The 22048-nt window shown below is 37.4% G+C and overlaps 1 protein-coding gene across 3 annotated transcripts; it reads right to left on the bottom strand.

Moving 5' to 3' along the window:
- Positions 1-197: 197 nt before the first annotated feature.
- On the bottom strand, positions 198-22048 carry ghrb (growth hormone receptor b). Of its 3 annotated transcripts, none has more exons than XM_062434892.1 (9): positions 21933-22048; positions 15829-15916; positions 6965-7100; positions 4921-5099; positions 4023-4201; positions 3576-3720; positions 3168-3258; positions 2868-2937; positions 198-1869 (listed from the first exon to the last, which is right to left on the bottom strand). In XM_062434892.1, the coding sequence occupies exons 2-9, from the start codon at positions 15905-15907 to the stop codon at positions 997-999; spliced, it is 1752 nt and encodes a 583-aa protein (XP_062290876.1). In that variant the 5' UTR covers positions 15908-15916; positions 21933-22048; the 3' UTR covers positions 198-996. The 3 variants fall into 3 exon arrangements, with proteins under 3 accessions (XP_062290876.1, XP_062290875.1, XP_062290874.1); XM_062434891.1 differs by lacking the exon at positions 21933-22048 and adding an exon at positions 19919-20128; XM_062434890.1 differs by lacking the exon at positions 21933-22048 and having other exon boundaries at positions 15829-15931.

Here is a 22048-nt window from a genome sequence, read left to right as displayed (position 1 = left end):
TCATTATTATTATTATTATTATCACAATTGTTTTTCTTGCTGCTACTGCTGCTGCTATTTTACTTTTTAAAAATATTCATAATTATGACTAAATAAGAGCAGGTTTGTTCCTCTGTACAGAAACAGAATCTATAATCTGTGCTGCAGTGATGTAGAAACTTTAACTTGCTTAGATTAATAATAAAACAGACAGTGGCAAAAGTATGAAAGTCCTTTATTTGTAACTATCACTTGCACAGTTAAAATGCAGTAACTGTACACATTCAACACTGTTGACCATGTAACCCCAACTTTAAAAAAAAAAATTAAAAATAAACATTAAAAGTGCATGCATTAATAGATATTTTCATATTACCATTGAATGAAATGACTACCTGTACTGTAAAAGGTATCACTCAAGTTATAAAACCACAGGAAATGATCACTGTCTGTGCAGCTCTACAGAGCATATTTTAGCTCATGGCACCAAATGGTAGATATACAAAATTAACAACTAGCTGATGAAAAAAGTGTGGCATTTAGCAGCTAAAGAGCAAGATATTTTTCTCAGGATATGATGGGGAGCTACAGAGAACTAATAAGCATCAACTGGACAAAAATACAACTCCAAATGATAGAAATAAAAAGAGAGAAAGATAGTTGTGTTGAATATTTGTTTTTTAAGTATCAGAGTATAGAATTATTGAGGCAGTTTTGAGTATCAGTTCCCTATAAACAACTGCAGTAAAACACAAATCACATTTGTGGTCTTGTTCATTCACACGTCCAACCATGTTCACTTTAGAGCCTTGTCGGAGGGTGCTGCGGAGGTCTGAGGAGGTGGAGGTAGGACAGACACAGAAGTCCCTCCCCCACCTAGTTTAGGGTGAGTTGACATTCAATACTCAACCTTTAGACCCTCAACCTTCAATCTTAAAGACTGTTCCCACACTTATCTTTGCCTTTTATCAAATAGTCTTCAACTTTCTGAATAGTCTTTAATTGTTCATCGCCTATCTAAGGTGTGATGCTTCCCAAAAGGTCAGGGGTCAGGTAGCCGTCTGGTGTCGGCATGGTTTTTTGTATTATCAGCTGCGGTGCAGGTGTTGAGTTTGGGGTCAGTAAGAGGCTGTTCTGTCTGTCAACGCCCTCTACCACAGTGTAGACCGGAGGAGGAGGAAGAGGGGGCACATGGTTGTTGTCTGATTCGTGATAAGGCCTCTGGTAGTCCCCGGATGACGGGGACTGCACCGGGGTCAAGTTTTCTCCTGTCTGACAGGGTTCTCCCAAGTCCTTTGAGGACCGTGGGCTAATTTTTGCTGCGTTGAGCTCTGAGGTATAACCTCCATGGTCTGCATTCACTACCAAGAGCCGAATTTCTTCTATGACGTCTTTCTCTGTGTCTTTGCAAGTGGTTTTCGCCGTCTCAGTCTGTTCCTCAGGTGACAGCAGCACCTTGCCAGATGATCTCACCTCGCTCACCTGGGTGTACAATGCCTCTCTCACCGGGGCTACTAAAGGAGGCTCCCCAGTGGTAGAGCTTTGGATTGGAGAGCTTGGTTCAGAAGATGCTGGGTTTGATTGGTTCTCACTAACGATTTCACATGGGATGAGAGGATGGAAAGGTGATGCTTCCGCATCACTGGGTAGATCCGGGTCGCAGCAGCTGGCGCGGCCTGAGTCGTCATCTCTGAAGCCAATGGAAAGGGGAGAGCAATTGGATGATAAGGACCGGTCCATTAAACAATCCGTATCCAGGTCTGTCAGTCTGTCGTTCTGCTCCTCAATGTCCAGATCGATGAATTCCACCCATGGGTCATTGTTGTACAGCTCCGATCTCAAATCAGGGGGGCCACCCAGGATGGATACCAACTCCCTCAGCTTCCCTTTCTGTGGGATAAAGGAAACAGTTGATAGACTCAGTTGATATGCTAAGCAGTCAAAATATCTCAGCTGTTAGGTCAGGTTGCAAACAATTCTCACATTATTCAAACTTGTTTGGAGATGAAACATAAAAGAAAAATTCCAAACTGTCAGCTGAAAGCATTAATCACAGTTCATGGACTGCTTACTTCAACTTTGACCTATAGCTCTGCAAAGTGTAAAGTTTTCCTGTGCAGTGAGGGATTATCTGCAACATTTTGTATGTGCACACTTCAAGTTTTCCATCCATATAAGTGGTTAAGATATTCAGAATAAGCTGCTGGGTTGTTTACAAACTGAATGATCAGCTGACAGCTTGTGTTTGTTGCTTTGTCTGCCATTTTCTCAGATCTCTGTTCTTAATGTTGGTGAGTAAAATTCAAGGAAAGCAGACCAAAGCAACAAGAACAAGCTGTAACAAACTTCAGTTTTCCTGGTAAGCACACCCAAAGCAAAGAAAACATATTTTCCTAATTAGTGGTATAAAGAGAAATGCACACATACACCCTACTACCCACAGAGACACACACACCCATGCCCTGGCCAACTTCCCAGAGCCTCCCGATCCCTACACAGCCACCTCATAAACAGATACATATTCGATACATCAGAAGACACAATAAAGCATGCCAAAAAACGAACAAATAGGCAAAGACATAAATATCAGAAGTCACAGTCTCAATACACTAGAGTGTAACTGAATTTAATGTCAAAATTATCAACACAGCTGATAAACTTGGCAAGTTCTCAGAAACGGTGTCTAATTTAGTCAAGATAATACACAGACCTCACTTTAGAGGTTATTCAAAATACCTTCAAATTGAATTCAAGTCAAAAAGCTACACTGGAAAGGTTTTATGTAGACCTGAAAATCATTACTCTTGTACATTTCATGTGAAGTATAACTTTAATACCCATTGTGCTAGTAAATGAGTCAAGTTCAAGCTTAAAGGGTAGATGGATACCTTGAGTAGTTCAGGGTCAATTCCTCTTATTTTAGGTCCAGGAACAGGAGGCAAAAGAATAACCATCAACCTTAATGGAGAAAATAAAGAAAAATGTTACATTTTATAACACAGATCAATGAAATGAAACCTGGAGACGAACTTGACGAATTGAGAATGTGTTGCTCTCTAACACCTTTGGCACGATTGATAACAGAGACATGGTTCTCTCTCAAGGCCGAGCAGCCCAGTGCATTTCATCATTTTCTGAGCTTTTCAACACCTTTCATAACGGCACAGACATGGCTGTTGAATACTTACTTTTCCTGCTGCGATATGATAACCAACATCAGGATGGCCACTAAACACAAGGCACCAAAGATGAGTAAAGCTGCCACAGGGAATCTTGACACTGGGAAAAGAAATCCACACAAATTCACATATACTTCATATAATGTAATATGACACAAGCATTGCTGGCTTTATCTGTCTATTAAAGTGGTGTTTTTCTCTTTCAGACATAGGTGTCTTATGTAAGTTTTCATTATGGCTTTACAGAATAAGTCACAGTGCTGGCACGATATTTGGCTGCTGGTGCACAGAGTGTTTTCTGTCCTATCAAACACTGCATCAACATTTGATTTAGGGAATATTTTTCTAAAAATTGTAAAACCCTGAAAAGAGCACTTCTAACAACTTTCCCCTCTCAGCCTGGCAGTGAGTATTTACCTTTAGAGGAGATGTGGATGAATACAGAGTCGCTGAATTCTCCAAAGTCTTTCCCGCCTAGCATTTTGCACCGGACCCGAACCTCATGATCAACGTTAGTTCGAAGCCCATACAGGGAGCGTTGTGTGCTTTTCACAAGGTTGACCTGTGGTGAAGACAATAATATTCAAATTCAGAAAACAGTGCTATAACCTTGGAGCAACAGAGATATCGTATCATAGTTGATGATAGAATATTTATTTCAAGAATTTACATTATATAGCAGAAAACATGAGATTTGGCTTACTGTTGTTAACCAATACAAAAAACTCTTGAAACAAGATACTACTGAAGTTGAAGAACAATCTTCTCCTCTAAGAAACAATAATAAAATGTATCAGTGATGCTATTGTAGAGTTTTAGGGCTTTAAAGAAGAAGAGTCAGAACTTAAACAAACAAACACCCACCACTTCCCAGCGGTCAGAGTCAATGCTGCGGTACTGGACCTCGTACTGCAGTCTCATCCATCCCATCTCCACGTCTGCAGACTGAGGTGGCTTCCAGCTCAGCATTATGTCATAGAACGTGCTGGTCACGCTTACATTCAGCAGAGTCCAGTTCAGTCCGAAAGGTGGATCTGGTTGCACTGCAGAAGATTTATTTTATTTTTTTTAGTGTTGTTCAATCATCAGCTATTGAACAAGAACATCACAGTTTACACACACACATTCATGGATTATTTCTATAAAATAAGGGTGGTGGAGGACTGTTGAGTTGTATCTAATTGATATCAACCTCAGTGTTTACTCTTCACTCCGCTTCAGCCATATCAGATCTGTATCAAATTAGTGCTAATGCAAAACCAACATACTGCTGATGCTATATTAAGTTAAAAGCATTGATTTGGAAAAAAAACAGGGTGGTTTTTATTGTTGCTCTTTTTTGTATTTCTGACAGTAGTAACCATGGATATCATTGTAACCTTAAAGGAAAAAAAGACCTAACTCCTCCTTGTATAAAAATCATGGCACTTGACAGTCTTTTTACACTACATAAACAAAAGCAAGTGGAAACTTGAACATTACATCCATATATAATTATTGATCATGTCACTCTAAAACCACAGGTATTAATCTGTTCCTCCACTCTATTTAAGGCTTCCCACAAACATTTGAAACCTGGCTGCCAGGATTTGCTCCCATTCAGCCGTAAGAGCATTGGACACTGATGTTAGGCAATAAGGCACATTTGAGTTGTTTTAAACCTGAGAGCTGCAATTCAGGACAAATATTCCCCAAAGTGCTTTGTGCTTGCCACGAAATATTTGAGTGGAAAATGGGAAAACCTCTGATGTGGTAAACTCACCAATGTCTTCGATGTTGAAGAGGTTCTCGTCATACAGGACGGCTTGATCCCTTGAGCGGAGCTGGACACTGTAATATGTCCAGATGGTTGTATAGTTTTCATTGAAGAAACACTCGTTTGACCTGTCTGTGCTGTAATGAGGACACTCACTCCACTCTTTAGGAGAGGCATTGGGGAGTCTGCAAGGAGGGGGAAGACAACATGTAGTCTAAAACACTGCATGAAAGAGAGGAAGGAGGTCACAGGAAACAATGACAAAAACTAAACAGCACATTTTAGCATGTTCAGCATGTTTGCAGGTATAAATCATAACAGGATATATGAATGTTTCAAACTGAAACAAACATGTTTTTCAGTTATTCTAAAAGCCTTACAAGTATCTTGTGTTGTGGGTGGTGCTGGGAGAAACATTGTGCAGTTGTTAAAATCAAAAGTGTTTCTTCTGGGAAGGATAAACGTGCTCAGTAAATTTCATGGCAATCTGCCGATTAGATTATCTTGTGAACGAAGCTGCAAAAAATTTAAAATTGGAAAAAAAACACATTTGATTTATGAAGATTACATTACATCAGATAAACCCCATTGCATAACAGCACTTCTCAGAACTTATCCTGGGAACTTGAATTTCTATTTATTACACAAGTAAGCACATTTTAAGCTATATTATTAACACATTTCCCTATTATACAATTCTGGGCCAAAATAGACAGTTAGGGAAAATAAACTTGCACCATTTAAATACTGGTAAAGTAAACACAACCCACACATAACATTTAGTATAAATGTCCACATATTCACTGAGAGAAGGACAGATTTTAGGAATCAGTTTTGAATCATTCACCTGAAAATCACTGTTAATCAGAAAATCATTCTTTTAACCAGATCTATCATAGAGTGCCTGTAATTTAAATGGTTCATCCTGTGGGGAGCATGATTGTGCTCAGTTAATTTCATTGTAATCTGTTAATTAGATACAGACCTTTTTTTGTCCTATTGGAATCTGTGGCCAAAGTTGAGTGACAGATATCATTAGGAATGAAAACACCAAAATCAACAATTAATGGAACCTACTAAGAAGTATGTGTCTATGTAGCCAACACTAATTCCTTTGTTCCACAGGGCTCCATTGTGTTCCAAAAGTTATTAAAAACACATGAGCCAGAGTGTTGCACTGGCTGACATGTTCCTTTATCACCATAAGACACACACTGTCCACACCACAGTTTATTCTGAGTTGATGCCACACACACACTGTCCTGCTGCCATGAATATTAGGGGACTCAATGTGTATTATTCCACGGCTGAAAATATTCCCTATCAAAGCAATGTTTCCAAAAAAACTACAGTGCCCAGCTTTTTATCAAAGCACTGAGCCTTTAAAAAAAAAGACAGACTATTTATTTCTGACTTGTTTTTAAAGATTTATGTCTTCAGTAGGACCAAATGAATCTGGGGCTGAGACAGACACGGTAGATCAGAAGATGGTTTTGGTAGGGGTTAGTAAATATATGAAAGATAAGATAAATGAGATAAATACTACTATGCCCTAAGTTGTGCTTTTTAAAGGTTAAATCTCAACTGAGTGTAACCCTAAACTGGACTTTTGCCTTGTCAACACAGGTGCACTATATGTCAGATAAGGCTTGGACACAACAATGTGTGCATTTGAACTATGAAAGCAGTGGTGACCATGATCAGCAGTAGTTGAGTAAGACAGAATAAAAATGTGGGTGATGAAAAGTTTTTAGACTGTTTTAAAACTTGAGACTTCATCTTACATTCTCTTCAACTTGTTCTTTCCCTATCAGACACGTACTGATAGTGTAAATGAGAATCAAATCTAAGTTTTTTAATATAATTCTTTGTATTACATCTTTAGATTATGCATTATCCTTCTGACATAATAACTGCACTTTTTTTAATGGATGTTATTTTGAAATGCCTGGAGAGTCCAGGCTAAAAAGCTCTTTTTCAGCCATGATTTCCTTGAAAGCACAGAGAAAATGTATATTTTTGTCACTGATGAGAATGCTTTTCCCCTCACTTTTTGTTCATGTAGAATAAGCGAACATCGCCCAGCTCGGACAGGTTCTGGAAAGTGCCGACATCCCATCTGCAGTAGAAAGTCTCCATGTTATTGGACACGCAGCCAGTGAGGTGCGGGCTTCTCTGCGAGGAGTCTGAAAGGAAACAGAGAGAGAGGAAAATATTTCATTATTTTTGATTACATAAAGATTTGTTTTGCTTTTGTCTCTTTGTTGCTACTTTTATGACAACTCTTTGCTTTTGAGGACTGCTGAGCTACACTTCAGGGATGGGATAATAACTGGAAGTACTGCATGCAGGACAGCCACAAGGCAAATACCAGAATTTTCCTGGAAGTCATTTTACTGCTTTTCAACGAAGGCTGCTGCTACAGAGTTCACTGCAACGGCTTGGGTGGAAGCGGCTCAGTACTAAGAAACGCACTTGCACATGAATTACCACTTGGATCGTGTTTTATTGGCTGCATAAACTCAAACCATGTGTGGAAGAAGCATGTTTCTACAGCTTTCTTGCAGCTTTGCCTTTTCAATTTCTGACCTGTTTTTTGAGTTTGCTGTTGATGAACACTATCAGGGGCGTGTGGTCCATTAAGGGCACTGTAATTCCATTAGTGAAATACATATGTTAATGAGAAACTATTTTTATTATAATTGTATTGTGTGTGTGTATAAATTGTGCTTGTTACTCTCACATAAATCAGACTAATGAAAAAGAGCTGCCTACAACATCTGTGTGCTGAAGAGCTTCCTTTTTTCCACCAGACCTCAGTATTTGTGTAATATATTCAGCTTTTTCAAATGTTGTATTAGTTTACATTTACCCACTGAAGGCAGGCAAAACAAACACAGATCATTGTGGTGCTGTGGTGATAACCATACAGTGAAAACAGTTGCTAAGTGGCCACCAACAGCATTAATAGGCAGAGATTTTAGCATTAGCATCTGGTTTTAGCTGCTCTGGGTAACAGTTTTTAAGGAGAGTATTTCTTTGGTTAAAGGATTTCTAAATATAAACTGCTGAATGTGAGGTACGAAGGATTTTTCAGATTAACCAGGACAAATGTCTCAGAAATCTGAATCTGCCTGAATCATTACCAGCTGAAAATAGCTTATGAGCAACATGAAATTGCAATAGAGAAATGATGAAAAAGGTAGGAGGAACAGTGAGTTGAAGGTGGGAGGAAATTTTGAAATGACCATTGTTGCCATTACAATAGTTTGTTCACCAAATAACTATTTTTTAAATGCAAATGTCCCACTCAGGACATATCTTGGTCACAGTCCTTTAAAACCAAACTTTTAAATGTGTCATTAAATTAAATTAAAATTACTCCTGTCTCAATCCCAGTAGAGAGCGATTTAATGTGGGTGAACTGGTCCTTTTGAGCAAAGAGATTTTTTTTCATTCTGTTAAGTAAGCAGAGCTCACTGTATTACCAGTCCGCTGGCAGCATCAACATTTCAGGGAGGAACAATAACACAAGCCCAGGCTGGCTGGCTGTGTACCGAGAAGTATGAGGACAGAATGGCTCCTTTACAGTTGACAGGCGGCACATGGAACAGATGATGAATACCTCTGGCCTGCTTAGGGTGCTTCAAGGAAGGGGAGTAACAGGTTAAAAATAACCTGTTTACCAGATCACCGACCCCTCCTTGGAACTGTGCTTAGCTCAGGGTTAAGAGAAAAATCAATTTGACACTCTGCTATGTGGAGCATTTTTCTGGCTTGCTCTGTCATGTTATATGAGGGCATACAGGTGGTTTGTTAGCTGTGTGCGACAGAGAAGATGTGTTAAAGAGATAGTTTTCCCATATTGATATTAATTTAGCACATTTTTGTGTATTTGTGAGTGCTAAAGGTAAATTCTGTCAGTTATTTTTAATCATTATACATCTACATTACTGAACCTGGAAATCTGAATAGAGATCAAATTCAGAGAATGAGAGCAGTGGTGGACAACAGATGTAGATCGTGCCTGTCACTGCACTTGCGCTGTTTAAATAGTGTTTAATGTCTGTCTGTGTAGGGAGGACGCTCCTTCCCTGACTCTCCTGCTTCCTGTCTAATTGCACATACCTGTCTAGCATCAAGTTCATCATCCAGCAGCATATATCAGGGGTTTTCAGAAAGGTCAGTAGGTCAGGCAGGAGGGGGTTGTTGTTGCTGAGCAAAATGCAAAACGTGTTGCTAAGCAAAACGCGTTGCCATGTGTAAAGGTGTTACTGGTAATACATGGTAATTGGGCATACAGCAATAACATTGCTTGCCCACCGTTGTTTTCCCTTCTTTTTAACAGAAGAAAAAACAAATTTAGTTCATTATCACATATCAGAGCCCAAGTTCTTTGAATTAAAAAAACTCTGTAAAATAGCCTATTAAGTGCATTAATATATAGATGACAGATGCTACAATAATGTATTTATTTATTTGTTCCGATCATGGCAATTTTCAAATCATACAAACAAACATACAACAAAGAAAAAAACAAAACACAGCTATCATCTGAATCATATTCCATGACCGAAAAGGAGCAGGAAGAAGAAAATCTTCAATAATAAACTCTAAGTGTGGCTCCGTGGCCTTCTGCAGCAGCAGAGTGTCATTAAAGAGCAGCACAGTTAGACGTCTGTCCTCCCTCCTGCTCTCTGCTGTAAACAAACGTAGCTGTTAGCAAGCAGCTGCTCTCACATCTCCCCGGGTCTCAGTGATTGTTTTTTGGCTCTTCCCCTGCTCAGCCTGCTTTCGGATAGTATGGATAGTAGGTGGGTTATTCCAGTATCTATAGCCTCACTGTCACACACACACGCTCTCTCATTTCATCTCTCTCACACTCGCTACGCCATTTGTATGACAGATTTTAGTTCAGAAAATGTCTTTAAATACAATAAACAGATCAAATCCCCTGATATCTACTAAAGCTCTTCACTCAATTATTGCTAGATTGTTGTTTCTCTCTCAGTGTCAGCTAATGCTTCAGGTCTTTCAATTGTATTACAGAGATTATTTCCAAGTGTTGAAACCTCGCTGCATGCTTTTTCTCTCTCCGGTACTCCTGGACCATTCCCCCTCATTCATCACCACCCTCCAGCCCTCTGCCTCAGCCTGCTTCATCCCCAATCCATCCACCTCCATTCCCCACTTCCCCGACAATAAATCCTTTTCATTCATCTCAATTCAACTCTGTGTCTGCATTTGGGTCCACTTTACAAATCATAGCACTCTCACTGTTCCGTTTGACATGCCATGTAAAATGAGGTATCGCTGTTTGTATCAAAATAATGTGGCTGAATCATGGAGCAGAGTTGCTTTATGGCAGTAATGGATTTACAAGATTGTTGCGTTAAAGTGATGAAAAGTGAACAGCAATGTGTAGGAATAATTCATAGCTCAAAAGTACACAGCCTTTCAATAAAGAAATAACTTGATTTGTCAAGTATATAATTCACCTGAGTTATCTGTCAACAGCTTCTCAAATGAATGCAGACTTGTTATGTATTAAACTAAGACCATGACCTTTCCCTAAACTTATCTGAATTCTGAGTGCCCGAACCTAACCATGAAAAAAAATGAATGATGCTTTAGTGGCTTCAATACGATATTTACTGCAAGAATGGACAATGTAGGAAAACAAATCAAATGTATGTGTCAGTGAGGTTCAGTATTCATATTATCCACTTGTCAAGTACCTAATTATGTTGATGGAAAATAATCTGGGCAGCAAGCATATCATCCCAAGAGTACAGCACAAACATTGTCACAACATTTATTTTTCATCCTTTAGTTCTATATTGATATAAAATGTAAAACCCTATTGACAGCCTTTGCCACCTTTGTCTCAAAACATCCAGGGAAAACACTGATAATTATTACATCAGTAACAATTAGCCATAATATATAAAACTGAAATGAAATGAGTAGAAATTTCATCTGTAACAATCTTGATAATCAATTAGGGCTGGGTATCGGTATTCGATACCTTAAGGTATTGACCAAAATAAATCGATACCAAGTAGTATCGAAACTATTAGGGTTGGGTACCAAGGTCGGTACTTTTAATAGTACCGACTGAACTATGTCGGTACTACCGAGTATTGATTCACGTGAAACGGTGCCAAATTTCGGTATACTCAGACCGATCATTATGAGTGAAACTTACAAGCTGGGCACATGTCAGAGCAAAATGTTATGTCTTTATCTGGAAGTTTGATATCATGCTCATGGGTGTAACACTGCCAGTAGCCGGCGGTTGTGTTTGTCTACAAATTTCATGAACATTATTACACCTACAAAACCCAGTCATGGTGTCACCATGTGTAACTCTATAATAGCGCTACAGCTACACGGATGCATCATGGGAAAACAGTGCTAACAACAGAAACAAATACGAATATGTTTAGAAGAAATATGATTAATAAAGGCTAAATAGCCCATGTGAATATATATTTATATATATTTTGCACTTGTTATATATGTTTTATATATTTATTTTGTATATATATATACCTCATATTTACACTGTATATGTTTTTTTGTATACTTGTGTTTGATAATTATAATCTATTTTTATATGTGCATATTTTCATACTTTTATATTGTTTTTAAAATGTTCAAAATAAATAGGAAAAGAATTTAAAGTAAGTATTTTGGGACTTTTTGGTTCGATACTTCAGGCGTTACAGATTTAGAGTAAAGTACCGAATACCGAACAGCGGGTACCGGTACTGGTATCGGTTCAAAAGTGAAAGGTACCCAACCCTACAAACGATACCTGCAATCGATCCATTTTGCACCCAGATCTAGAAAATATGACTATTTGCATGGACTTGCTCACAGCCAATTAACACAAGCATCCTTCGGTTTAAAGCAACATATGATTGACCCACTGCCACAGCAGCTACAACCAGTCTGTGGTGGTGAAGTCGTGTTACACCGGATAAAAGCAAATGCACAAAATGTGGAATGGGTGTCGAATGAAGTACTCAGTTGGTATCAGTATCACTTTAAGGGTACTTGGATTGGTACTGGTATCATAATTTTTTTAATGATATCCAGCCCTAATTGCAACAACTTTTCAAGCAAAATTGCCAAATGTTTGCTGGTTTCAGCCGCTGACATATGAAGATTTCCTGCTTCAATGTGTCTCATGTGATAATTAGATATGTTTGGGTTTTGAGTTGTTGTTTGAACTTAACATACAATTTGAAGCTGGCATTTTGGGTTCTGCAAACTTGTGATACACATTTTCACTTTTTTGTGATATTTTATAAACCAAGCAATTAATAGATGAATCAACATCAATCAAGTATATGGCAGATAATGAGTTGAATGAAATGAATTAGTTGCAGCCATGATGATATATAATGTACCATTTTGCAGGACTTTTACTACACTAGTATTTTTATATTGTGGTTTTGCTACTTCTACTAAACTATTTGACCTTAAATACTTCTTCCACCACTGAGTGAAAATGAGATGAAGAGATAAATACAACAAAAAGGGGAAAAAAGTGTTTTGCCCTGTGAAGTATAATTATTCTGGCACCATAACAGTCAGTGCGAACACTGTGAACACCAGATCCTTTTTGTCAGAGAATGCAGTTAGAGTAACTACATTATCCTACAAACTGACAGGCTTCATTTATGCGCTCGTGCGTCAAAGTAAAGTGCTCAGCAGCTGCCAAGCAGAGTTCACTTCTGGTGTAAGTAAACATGTGACCAGTGAATGTCGGGCACTTTCTACACACAGTCATCAGAGCCACAAAACTCACAGACAATTTCCAAGATGATAATATCAATATACAGCATGCTCTCTTTCAGGATTCCTCTCCCTGAGGCAACTGTCCTAAGCAATAAACATGTTTACAACATGATTTTTCTTTGTCTCTCTGTGCGCTGCTGACACAGTCTATTTCAGGGTGAAACAAAACATCCTACCTCGATCTGTTTTGATAAGCCCAGATGTGTTTCCTTTAAGCCGTGATTTTGAAGGAGGCAGGAAATAGCAGCAAGCATTAATTTCCTTAAAAGGACTAACACACAGTACATTCAGATAATCTCATAAATTATCAGGTAGAACACAGCTTGTCGTCTCCTTTTGTTTATGCACCCTCTTGTTGATGATTAGAGTGTCTTTCCAATTATAGTGTCTATTAACATCTGCACAGTGTGTTGGTGGAAAGCCTTCATTAATGTTTTTCCTGTGAGCACAGAGCAGGGGCAAACGGTTATTTAGAGAGTCACGTGTTCAGTTATCACTCAGTGAACTCTTAGGGGGAAATACCTCCTCCGCTGCATTTAGAAATCTGTTTCCTTCCTCGGTTAAAGGTCACAATACTCACATCACAAATTATAGTTCTGAACATTTTACTAATCTAATGAGCCTTAAGGACAAATAAACATTGATTTAAAAAAGGCTGCATGCTCTGAAGTGTAGAGTGGCTGTGTGCCCTCTCCATTCAAGAAAGGTAATCATATTATAAACCCATGTCCTGATTCCCAAGCAATAGGTATAAACTCTGGTGCTTAGGGCATGCAGGTGATGAGAAGTCTGGCCCACAGATACCATTCATTTCCTACATTTCCTAGAAGTAGTACTCCAATAAAGTTGGGAAATGAGGGAAGTTATTTTGGCTGACTGAAAGTGGTGCTCATTTTCTAATTGGCAATGTCAGTTGACTGATGGAGCAGTAGACATGAACTTCTCCTGGTTGAAACATCGGTACAAAAGATGTGAGCAGTGAACCAAATGGTTCTTCAAATGTCAAAGATAGAAGTGGGGGCATGCATTTGGTAAAAAAAATGTAAAAAGAACATCCTCACAGAGTTTAAAAGGATTTCTTTTTCTAAAAGGGCTGTTTCTTAAACTATGGTAGCCTTTGCGGTTGGAGAAAAGGACTAATTGATGTGTTTTTAATAGTTTTTGGACAATAACAAAGGTCTACAAGTAATTTTACTTCATTCTTGGTTTGACTCTCCACATGGGATTTGTTGACAATAAGAAAAATATGGAACATTTCCAGCTTTATCCTTTAAACTATGTGATGAGATTAAGTGGGTGGCTAGTTGCAACCTGTCTATCATTAAAAGGATACAGGATATAGTCAGTAGTAGTGATATTTTAATGCCACAAAATAGCAAACACAACCATTGCTTGGAGGCACACAGCAGTAGCAGCTCATAAACTGAACCCACTTTAATATTTGAGTACTTTGTCATTTTAATAAGAAGCTGTTAGTTGTCATTTTTCTTTCCTTCTAGTGTTTTCTTACAATGAACCAGCATTTAATTAAAAAATAGTAATGGTACTAAAGTAAAAATAGGCAGGTTGGGGTGATGCTAGATAGCAAAATGAAGCCAACCAACATAGTAAGATTAACAGCTATAGCGTATGTCTGCTAATAGCCGTTAGCCTGTGCCTGCATGAAACCACTTTAATTTGAGTACTTTGTCATTTTAGCAAGAACTACCGCTAGCTTAGTTGTCCTTGTTCTCTCCATTTAGTGTTTTCTTACAATGAACCAGCATTAAAAATGAGTCATTATACTGTCAGTAAATAGGCAGGTTGCAGCCGCTGTTGCTAGTTAGCAAAACGTAGCCAACCAACATAACAAAGCTAATGGCGATTAGTGTCTGTCTGCTAAAAGCTGTGAGCCTGTGTCTGCGTGATGAAGTCACCTCTCTTAGAGGACAGAATCATGAACATGTTTTTAATGTGTAATGTGACCTTTTCTCAATGTTATACTGACTACTTCACTATCTGTTTCTTATAAGAATCATGTGTGGTGCTTTTTCCACCCTGGTGAATAATAAAAATATATTCTATTTTATTCTATTCTGTTTTATTTTAACATGTTTCATTTCTATTACTTATTTTGTTGCATGCAGACAAAGCAGACTGTTTAGAATCACGAGATGAAGGCAGTGATTCAGAAATCTCCAGGCTAATAAGAAGAGCTGGCAAACTTGCTACGCAGTCTCCACTGGCACTACTGATTTCTGTGAAGTTATTATAAGTTGTCACTCACTACCATATTTTTGCTGCAGGGGGAAAGCATGCCTGTCAGGACACAGCAGCTTTGTTCAATCCAACATAAAGACATGAAACAAAAACAGAAAAATAGCAGAAGAACTGGAGTAGCTGGGAAAAACTTCCTCCGTCCACACCACCGTTAAGTTCCTGACAGCGTTATGCAACAAGACAAAGCACAGGATGTCCGTGCGTGACTTTAATGGCCAATGCAGACCTAGTTTACATCTGTGGATAAAACACGATCCATGTATGCAAATACACAGCATTTCTAGTGTTGCTGAGAGGCTGTTTGGTAGAAAAGAGGGGCCTCTACGCATTAAACAGCCCATTGTTGGAGTGGAGTGCTCTCCGCTCTCCAGAATTCCTGGAAAGCCACTTCACTAGAAATCTGTTGGCTGTTCTCTGTGGCTTTCTGTGGAAGACTTCACTGTTGTGCAACACACACATTCATTTGAACACCAGAGCAGCATGGTCACCGTGCAACTATAAATGTTTTATATTATTCTGGGCTGAAATCATCATGTGGCCAATTAAAAGCAGATTTATCTCCAGAATTAGTTCCATCTGGTGTTCTAATCTGATTTTGAAAGAAAGAGAGCAACAGGAATTAAAAAATCTGGGCAACAGGAGACACCAGATGTCAAAGAAAGCATAATCAGTGCCAAGCATAAAGGTTGCAAAAGAATAACACAATATGTTCATGTGCTGCAATGCAATAAACATTATTTCAAACCTGTCTTTAATCTCGAAATGCCTGTAAATGTCATTAAATTCGAATCTAATTATGCTGTGCAAGGTAACTAAAGGCAACTAGATACCAGTATTGAAACATACCTTGTCCAGATGCTGTTTGCAGTGCTGAAACAGTGAAGATGTGAAAGACGAAGAGGAGCATGGTGAGAACAGCAGCCATACTGTTGAACTGTGGAGGGAACATGTGGGGAATGTTAGTTTCTCAGTGCAGTCCACCCAGCTGAAACACAAAACGGCCCAGCCCACCACCACCTCTAAACAGTGTCGCTCTGACCACTCCTTACTCTTTTTAAGAAGAGAACAAGTTGGGTACACCCATGATAAATCCATATAGAGTCTTAGAATTCATTAACCAAATGACTTACTGATTTAGTCTGTAGACACAGCTTATCTAAATTATTCTACAACCCTGACATTTGATTGGATGAACTCTGACCACTTTGCAAAGGTTTTTGCCATAAAACTTGTATTTGTACATTTTCTAAGATGCATACATACTCTACAATTTATGGTTGTACTGCTTTAAGGATTTGGGTAGGATTAGACTTTAGATTTACATAAAAAAAAAGGATCTTAACACTGATTTAACACTTCAGCTGAAACCTGCTCCCAGTTTTTACACTTGAATTGATCTTCCAGCTTATTTTATTACTTACACTTCAACTGACATATCATCTCATTATATAGATTAAAAATGTTATGTTGAAACTTTAACTACCACTTTTGACCACTTTACTTTCAACATCTTCACAACTTCACTCAGTGCTTATACTAAAAGTGTTGCTTCATCTTCATCCACTTCTTACACTTTAAACAAGTGTCACTTCAGCTTATTTGAGTTTTTTAACTTGAACCGACACTAATTCCTTTCAAGTATTCACTGAAACGGACTTACTTTAAATTATTTTAATAATTCTCTTCAGACTGTCACCTCCATTACTATCTCTCATATGTAGATGTTTTTTGTTTCATGTCATTTAATATATGAAAAAATGAAAAAGAAATCCAAGTGAGGAAACAGAGCACAGTGCACTTATTGGACAGCGGGGAGTACCAGCAGGTCTCAATCAGAGTCTGAACATGTTTTATTCATTATTTCTTCGTGGAATTCGCACAGTTTATGCTTCCTGGAGAGGCACGTTTCACAACGGTAAACACTTTTTCACAGAACATGATATCCATTTCCAGCCAACAGTCCTAGGTTCGTGCCAGCAATTTTAAAATGCATCCCTACTACACTCTGGGGTCTATTTAGATGTTTACTGGTCCTTGCATGGGGATATATAGAGGATTTATATGGTTTTGTCTTCTAATGCAGAGTTTATTCAACTCATAGGTTGGGGCCCCTTGTGAAAATAATGTTCATATTTTGGTGGCAACTTAACACATGTTTCATTTATTAATGTTTCTTTTTCTTTCCTCTTTCGTTTTTGTTCTTTTTTTTAAACTGCCCATTATTCATTTTAGGCCCTTTTAATGTGAAGCACTTGTAATTTATTTTGTTGTAAAGCACTTTGAGCTGCATTTCTTGTAAGAAAGGTGTATTACAAATAAAGTTATTATCATTATTATTATTATTATTATTATTATTATTATTATTAATTGCTGGTATTATGATCATTTCAGGGCCTAACAATTTGTGTCAATAGCCAGAAAAGGTGAAAAAACTAGTGCTTTATGTGGCCTAAAAAGAGAAACACCTTAAGAAATAGTCACTAAAGCATTTTTGTAAGGAGAGAATACACGAGGGCAGATAAAATCGTAAGGCCTTCAAATGTAAACAATGGATTTTTGAGCCGGATACAGATTGAAAAGATAATTATCACATATGAACTTACACAACTGAACAAGATGAGCCTTGATCGGAAAGCAAAACTCCCCACTAGTGCTCACATGATTTGTCAATTAATTGTAAGCTGATGAAAGAAAATGAATCAACATTATTTCAATGATTAAGATGAATCTTTGAAGTAATTTATAAAGCTATAATACCAAATTTTGGCTGATGTAAGTTTCTCAAAAGTGACAATTTGTTGCTTTTGTCAGTTCTATATGATTGTAAATGAAATGCCTGTTGTTTGACTGTTGGTCAGATAAAATAAGCAATTTGAAGATGTCACTTTCTGGGAAATTGTGATTTGACTAAACCTTTTCCCTGAACATACATAATGACATACAAAAATAAGTCATACATAATAAAAATCATACACTATTATACAGAAATGACAATTTTTTCCTTTTCATCTGCAGTCACAAAGCCTCTTCATTTCCTCTCATCACTCCTACAGAGTCACATTCTATATGTCTGACTTATATTGATTTTCTTTATTGGTTTCTGCCTGGGTCCCCTGTCTTGTTAGCTCAGTATCTTTGCTCTTACATCCACATCTTTATGTTGCAGATAGTGCAGCAGGAAGATATGGTGTGTTCTGATTTAATATGATCCTTCTATCATATTTTATTTTTATGATATTGACATAAGATGCACTCGGTTGCTTCAAATATCCGAAACCCAGCTGCCTTTATAGCATTCACTATATTATATTTCTGTTATGACATACTGGCAGGCCAAAACTGACTTCTATATCTATAATAATCAAATATAATTCCTACTTGCTTATCGAATATATCTAATTGGATATTGTGTAACTTTTTAAAATGTTTTTCAATCTCATATGTCAATATAGGCCTCAACAACCCAGCATTAGTCAGACTGTGTGTTTGGTTTAACGTGTTCTCATATGCAATATGCTAAAAATAATTATAGTTACATAATCTTTCAGTACTTGTGTTCAGGTTATGGTTAATAGTAAACTCTCTCTCTTGCTGCTCATCTGTCTGTTGGTGTTTTCTGCAGGTTCTAGTAGCCTCTACCCTGTTCAGTTTCTTCTAGTGTCAGCATAACTACTCATTACTCTGTTTACTTCTGTTGGTCTACACACAGACACGTTTTTTTTACACTTTGGGATGTCTCACGCTGATAAGTGTTATGCAGACTAAACTACCTTCACAGCTGCAGATAGCAAAAACTCTGTTTAGATGGTCACACTCAAGGTTGTGAAAGAAATTTATTGGGAATATTGCTAGATTTGATTTGATTTGCTGATTTGATACACAATACACTTTTTATTTTGTAATATATGATAAGGTTCAGTATTTTGAACTGGGGTATTTTAATGATTTTTACTCAGGAGTCAGTCTGACATTAGTTTTCCCACAAAGTTTCTCAACCGACCTCACATGAGGCCATCGGACATGCAGTTAGGGGAGTGGGAGGTTTCTAAGACTATTTGTTTGACATATTTTAAATATATAATGGCTGCAACCTCTATACAGTATATCATATTTTTCCATATAATCCATTTGGAGCTTGTTAGAATGTTTTCCTAACACATTTTGGGACTTTAAACCTGGGTCACCTGACATAAAGGTTGAGAAACCCTGCTGTCAGATGTCAGAGGGGCTTATTAACATGACATATGCAGCATGTCACTGTTTATATTATATTCCAATACAAAGTACAATATTTACACAACTGATTGTGATATGATGATACTATTGTTATGTTCATAGTGATTTATTTTAGATTTTTTTTTGCTGACAAAGCCACAAATGCAGAGATACCATAACATATTCTATTAAATATAAAAAATAGTGAACTCATTACCATTTCTGAAACCCCCCAAAGTTCTGTCATTACAAATTTCCCATCCATCAGCCCAAAAACTACATAAATAATTAGTTCACTATCACATAAAAAGAATGGTACTTTATGCAATCTTGTATACTTGTAAACTGATAACTTGGTAGATCAACACAATTTAACCTTGTCAGGCTGTGTTTGTGCATTATAGGCTTTAAAAAAAATAAACCTTTCAGTGTGATCACATCTTTAGTTTGTGTTTAAACTGCTTCCACGGTGTTAGGTCAGAGCTTTTCCCCCACTGTGCTATCTGGGATTGTGCAAGATACATGGAGAAAATGTAAATAATGCCCTAAATATAGCACTGACACAATATCCATCTGGACAATGTCCTTATATATATATGCACACACACAGAACAGTGAAGGTTTCAGTTAATGGTTATGAGTGTTAGTGTTCACTATCAGATACGTGCAGCTGCGTAAACAGACAGGAACATGCAGGATAGACATGAGAACTAGAACTCACCGCTGTGGTGAAGCGGACAGCGGTCCTAAAGCTTTCACAGCTTTCCTTGATTTAAAAAAAAATAAAAAATAAAACAAAAGAGCGACTAAAGCGACCTCACATTCACGCAAAACCCGTCCCAAACAACCGTCCCCTCAAACACACCACGGACCCCCTCTAATATCCAGCTGAGAGTATATCATAGCAGACTGTCTGTGCGGATAGACCAGGTCGACTGACTGTGGCTGTTTATGCTGCACAGAGCAGGGCGCCATCTGTCGGTGGCGTCTGTGTAACAGTGAGTGAAATAGGAGCTGCAGGCGCTGTCAGACAACAGACCTAACATGATTCAAAGTCGCTTAACATTCCCAACCATGCACCAAAACAAAGTCTCAACAGAATATCATTTTGATTTGCTTATTTTATTTATTCATATCTCAAAGCCCTCTGCTCACTGCCACATTTCGTATAGGGAAATACTGAATTCTTAAAAGCCTAAAAAGCCTATATAGAAGGCATATAAAATATGCTTCATGTCTGAGATTGTCCAAGAAAAATTCAGAGGACAACACCTCATGTGTCCTTAATGGTAGCAGTTCTGGAGTCAGTAAAGACTTCAGTTAGTAACCTTATAAGTAAACAGTTAGTAGTAGGCTATAAGTTGATATTTTATAGGGGCACTGCTGTCAGTTCTCAAAGATGAAGTCATTTTAAGATATTATATAAAAACAATATAAGTGTCAAAATATACTAATTAATAAATACATGAATATAAAATGAAAATATTAATATTTGAATGCATTAAATTAAGAAATAGGCAATAAAACAAACAAAAAATGATGATATTTCATCACTTTTTTATTTATTTTACCTTCTATTTCATGACTATAATTATGGCTCATCTAGTGTATAATGTACTACAGGGATGCAGCAATGCACTGTCATACAGGTTAATAGACTCATAAGACTGATTTTGTTTTTTCATAAATTGTCAAAACTTAAACAGCAAAAGACAAGTTATGTTAACTTTTAGTCCTAAGTGGCTCAAGATCCAAATAATATGGATCCTACACTTCACACAATGCAACTTGTCCTCGACCCTCCCTGCCCAGCAGCAACAAAAACTGTGTCATCAGTATTTAATTTCATGTTATTTTATCCTGTCTTTGTATCTTTTTTTTCTGTCTTTACCTGTTTTTATTGTGTACTGTGCAGATGTGTGAACATGTCTTTCCCCCATGTGTACAATATGGAGATAATAATATTAAATTATTCCATGAACTTGAAATGTAAACAAAAAATAATAATTAGAAAAACAATTATTCTACTTTTATCATTGCTTTTTCTAACACATTTGACTCACAAAATTAAAATTGTGTATTTCTCATCTGACCTGTTGAAAAAGGTAACAATTTGCCCATGTGATGTATAAAACATTCATAACTTAGATAGATTAAGCAACAGACCTGTCAATAAGTCTGGGAATGAAAGTATATTTCAGTCCTGTTTGTTATGGTATGACGCTTTTATTCACACATTAATAAATTGTGACCCTATATTGTTCTGCAACTGAACAATAATCCATTACAGCTGATTAAAAGGAGAGCAATTAAAAATAAACCAGTGTTAGCAGTAAAGTGTAGCTAAATTTAAACAGTAAGCATGTTGTTCTGGTTCTAAAATATTTTAATGTTGTGGTTCAGGTGGCTGTGACTTGTTCATGTTCTTAAAATAAAACGTGCCATTTTGTGTTCTTATCTCATTTTCTGATATGCCAAGTAACTACAACTGCCTGGTAAATGTAATGAAATGACGAAAATTTCCTATTCTAGTGAATGGGAAAGTGGTCTCAGACTTTTGGACCCTACTGTATGTTAGTTGAACTCATATTATAAAGTGCAAGCTTCCATCTCCCATTTACCAAAATTAATGCAGACAGAAACCAATCAACCTAACAAAGGGTAAATAAAAGTTACTCAAAAATATTTTAAGCTAAACTACTATATTTTTCTTCTAATGCTTAAGTTTAACTTACGTCTACATGTACAGGAACAGCTCCTGTGCAGTTTTAGATTAGTATTCCCCAAGCGGTGAAGTCACATTTCACTACGTGTTCAGTCACATGTGAGTCACATACACTCACATGTCAGC

This window comes from Scomber scombrus, chromosome 15 (assembly GCF_963691925.1).
Source record: "Scomber scombrus chromosome 15, fScoSco1.1, whole genome shotgun sequence".
NCBI classification, from domain to species: domain Eukaryota; kingdom Metazoa; phylum Chordata; class Actinopteri; order Scombriformes; family Scombridae; genus Scomber; species Scomber scombrus.
Note: the sequence above shows the minus strand (reverse complement) of the source record. Positions and strands in the feature narration are given on the sequence as shown.

Excerpts from the sequence above, each read along its gene's own strand:
- ghrb (XM_062434890.1), bottom strand. The coding sequence starts at position 15,931 with ATGTTCCCTCCACAGTTCAACAGTATGGCTGCTGTTCTCACCATGCTC. Across the intron at positions 3,721-4,022 it reads ACTCTGACCGCTGGGAAGTG|GTCAACCTTGTGAAAAGCAC; the intron begins GTGGGTGTTTGT and ends TCTTCACCACAG. Across the intron at positions 2,938-3,167 it reads ATCATATCGCAGCAGGAAAA|GTTGATGGTTATTCTTTTGC; the intron begins GTAAGTATTCAA and ends TTCTCCATTAAG.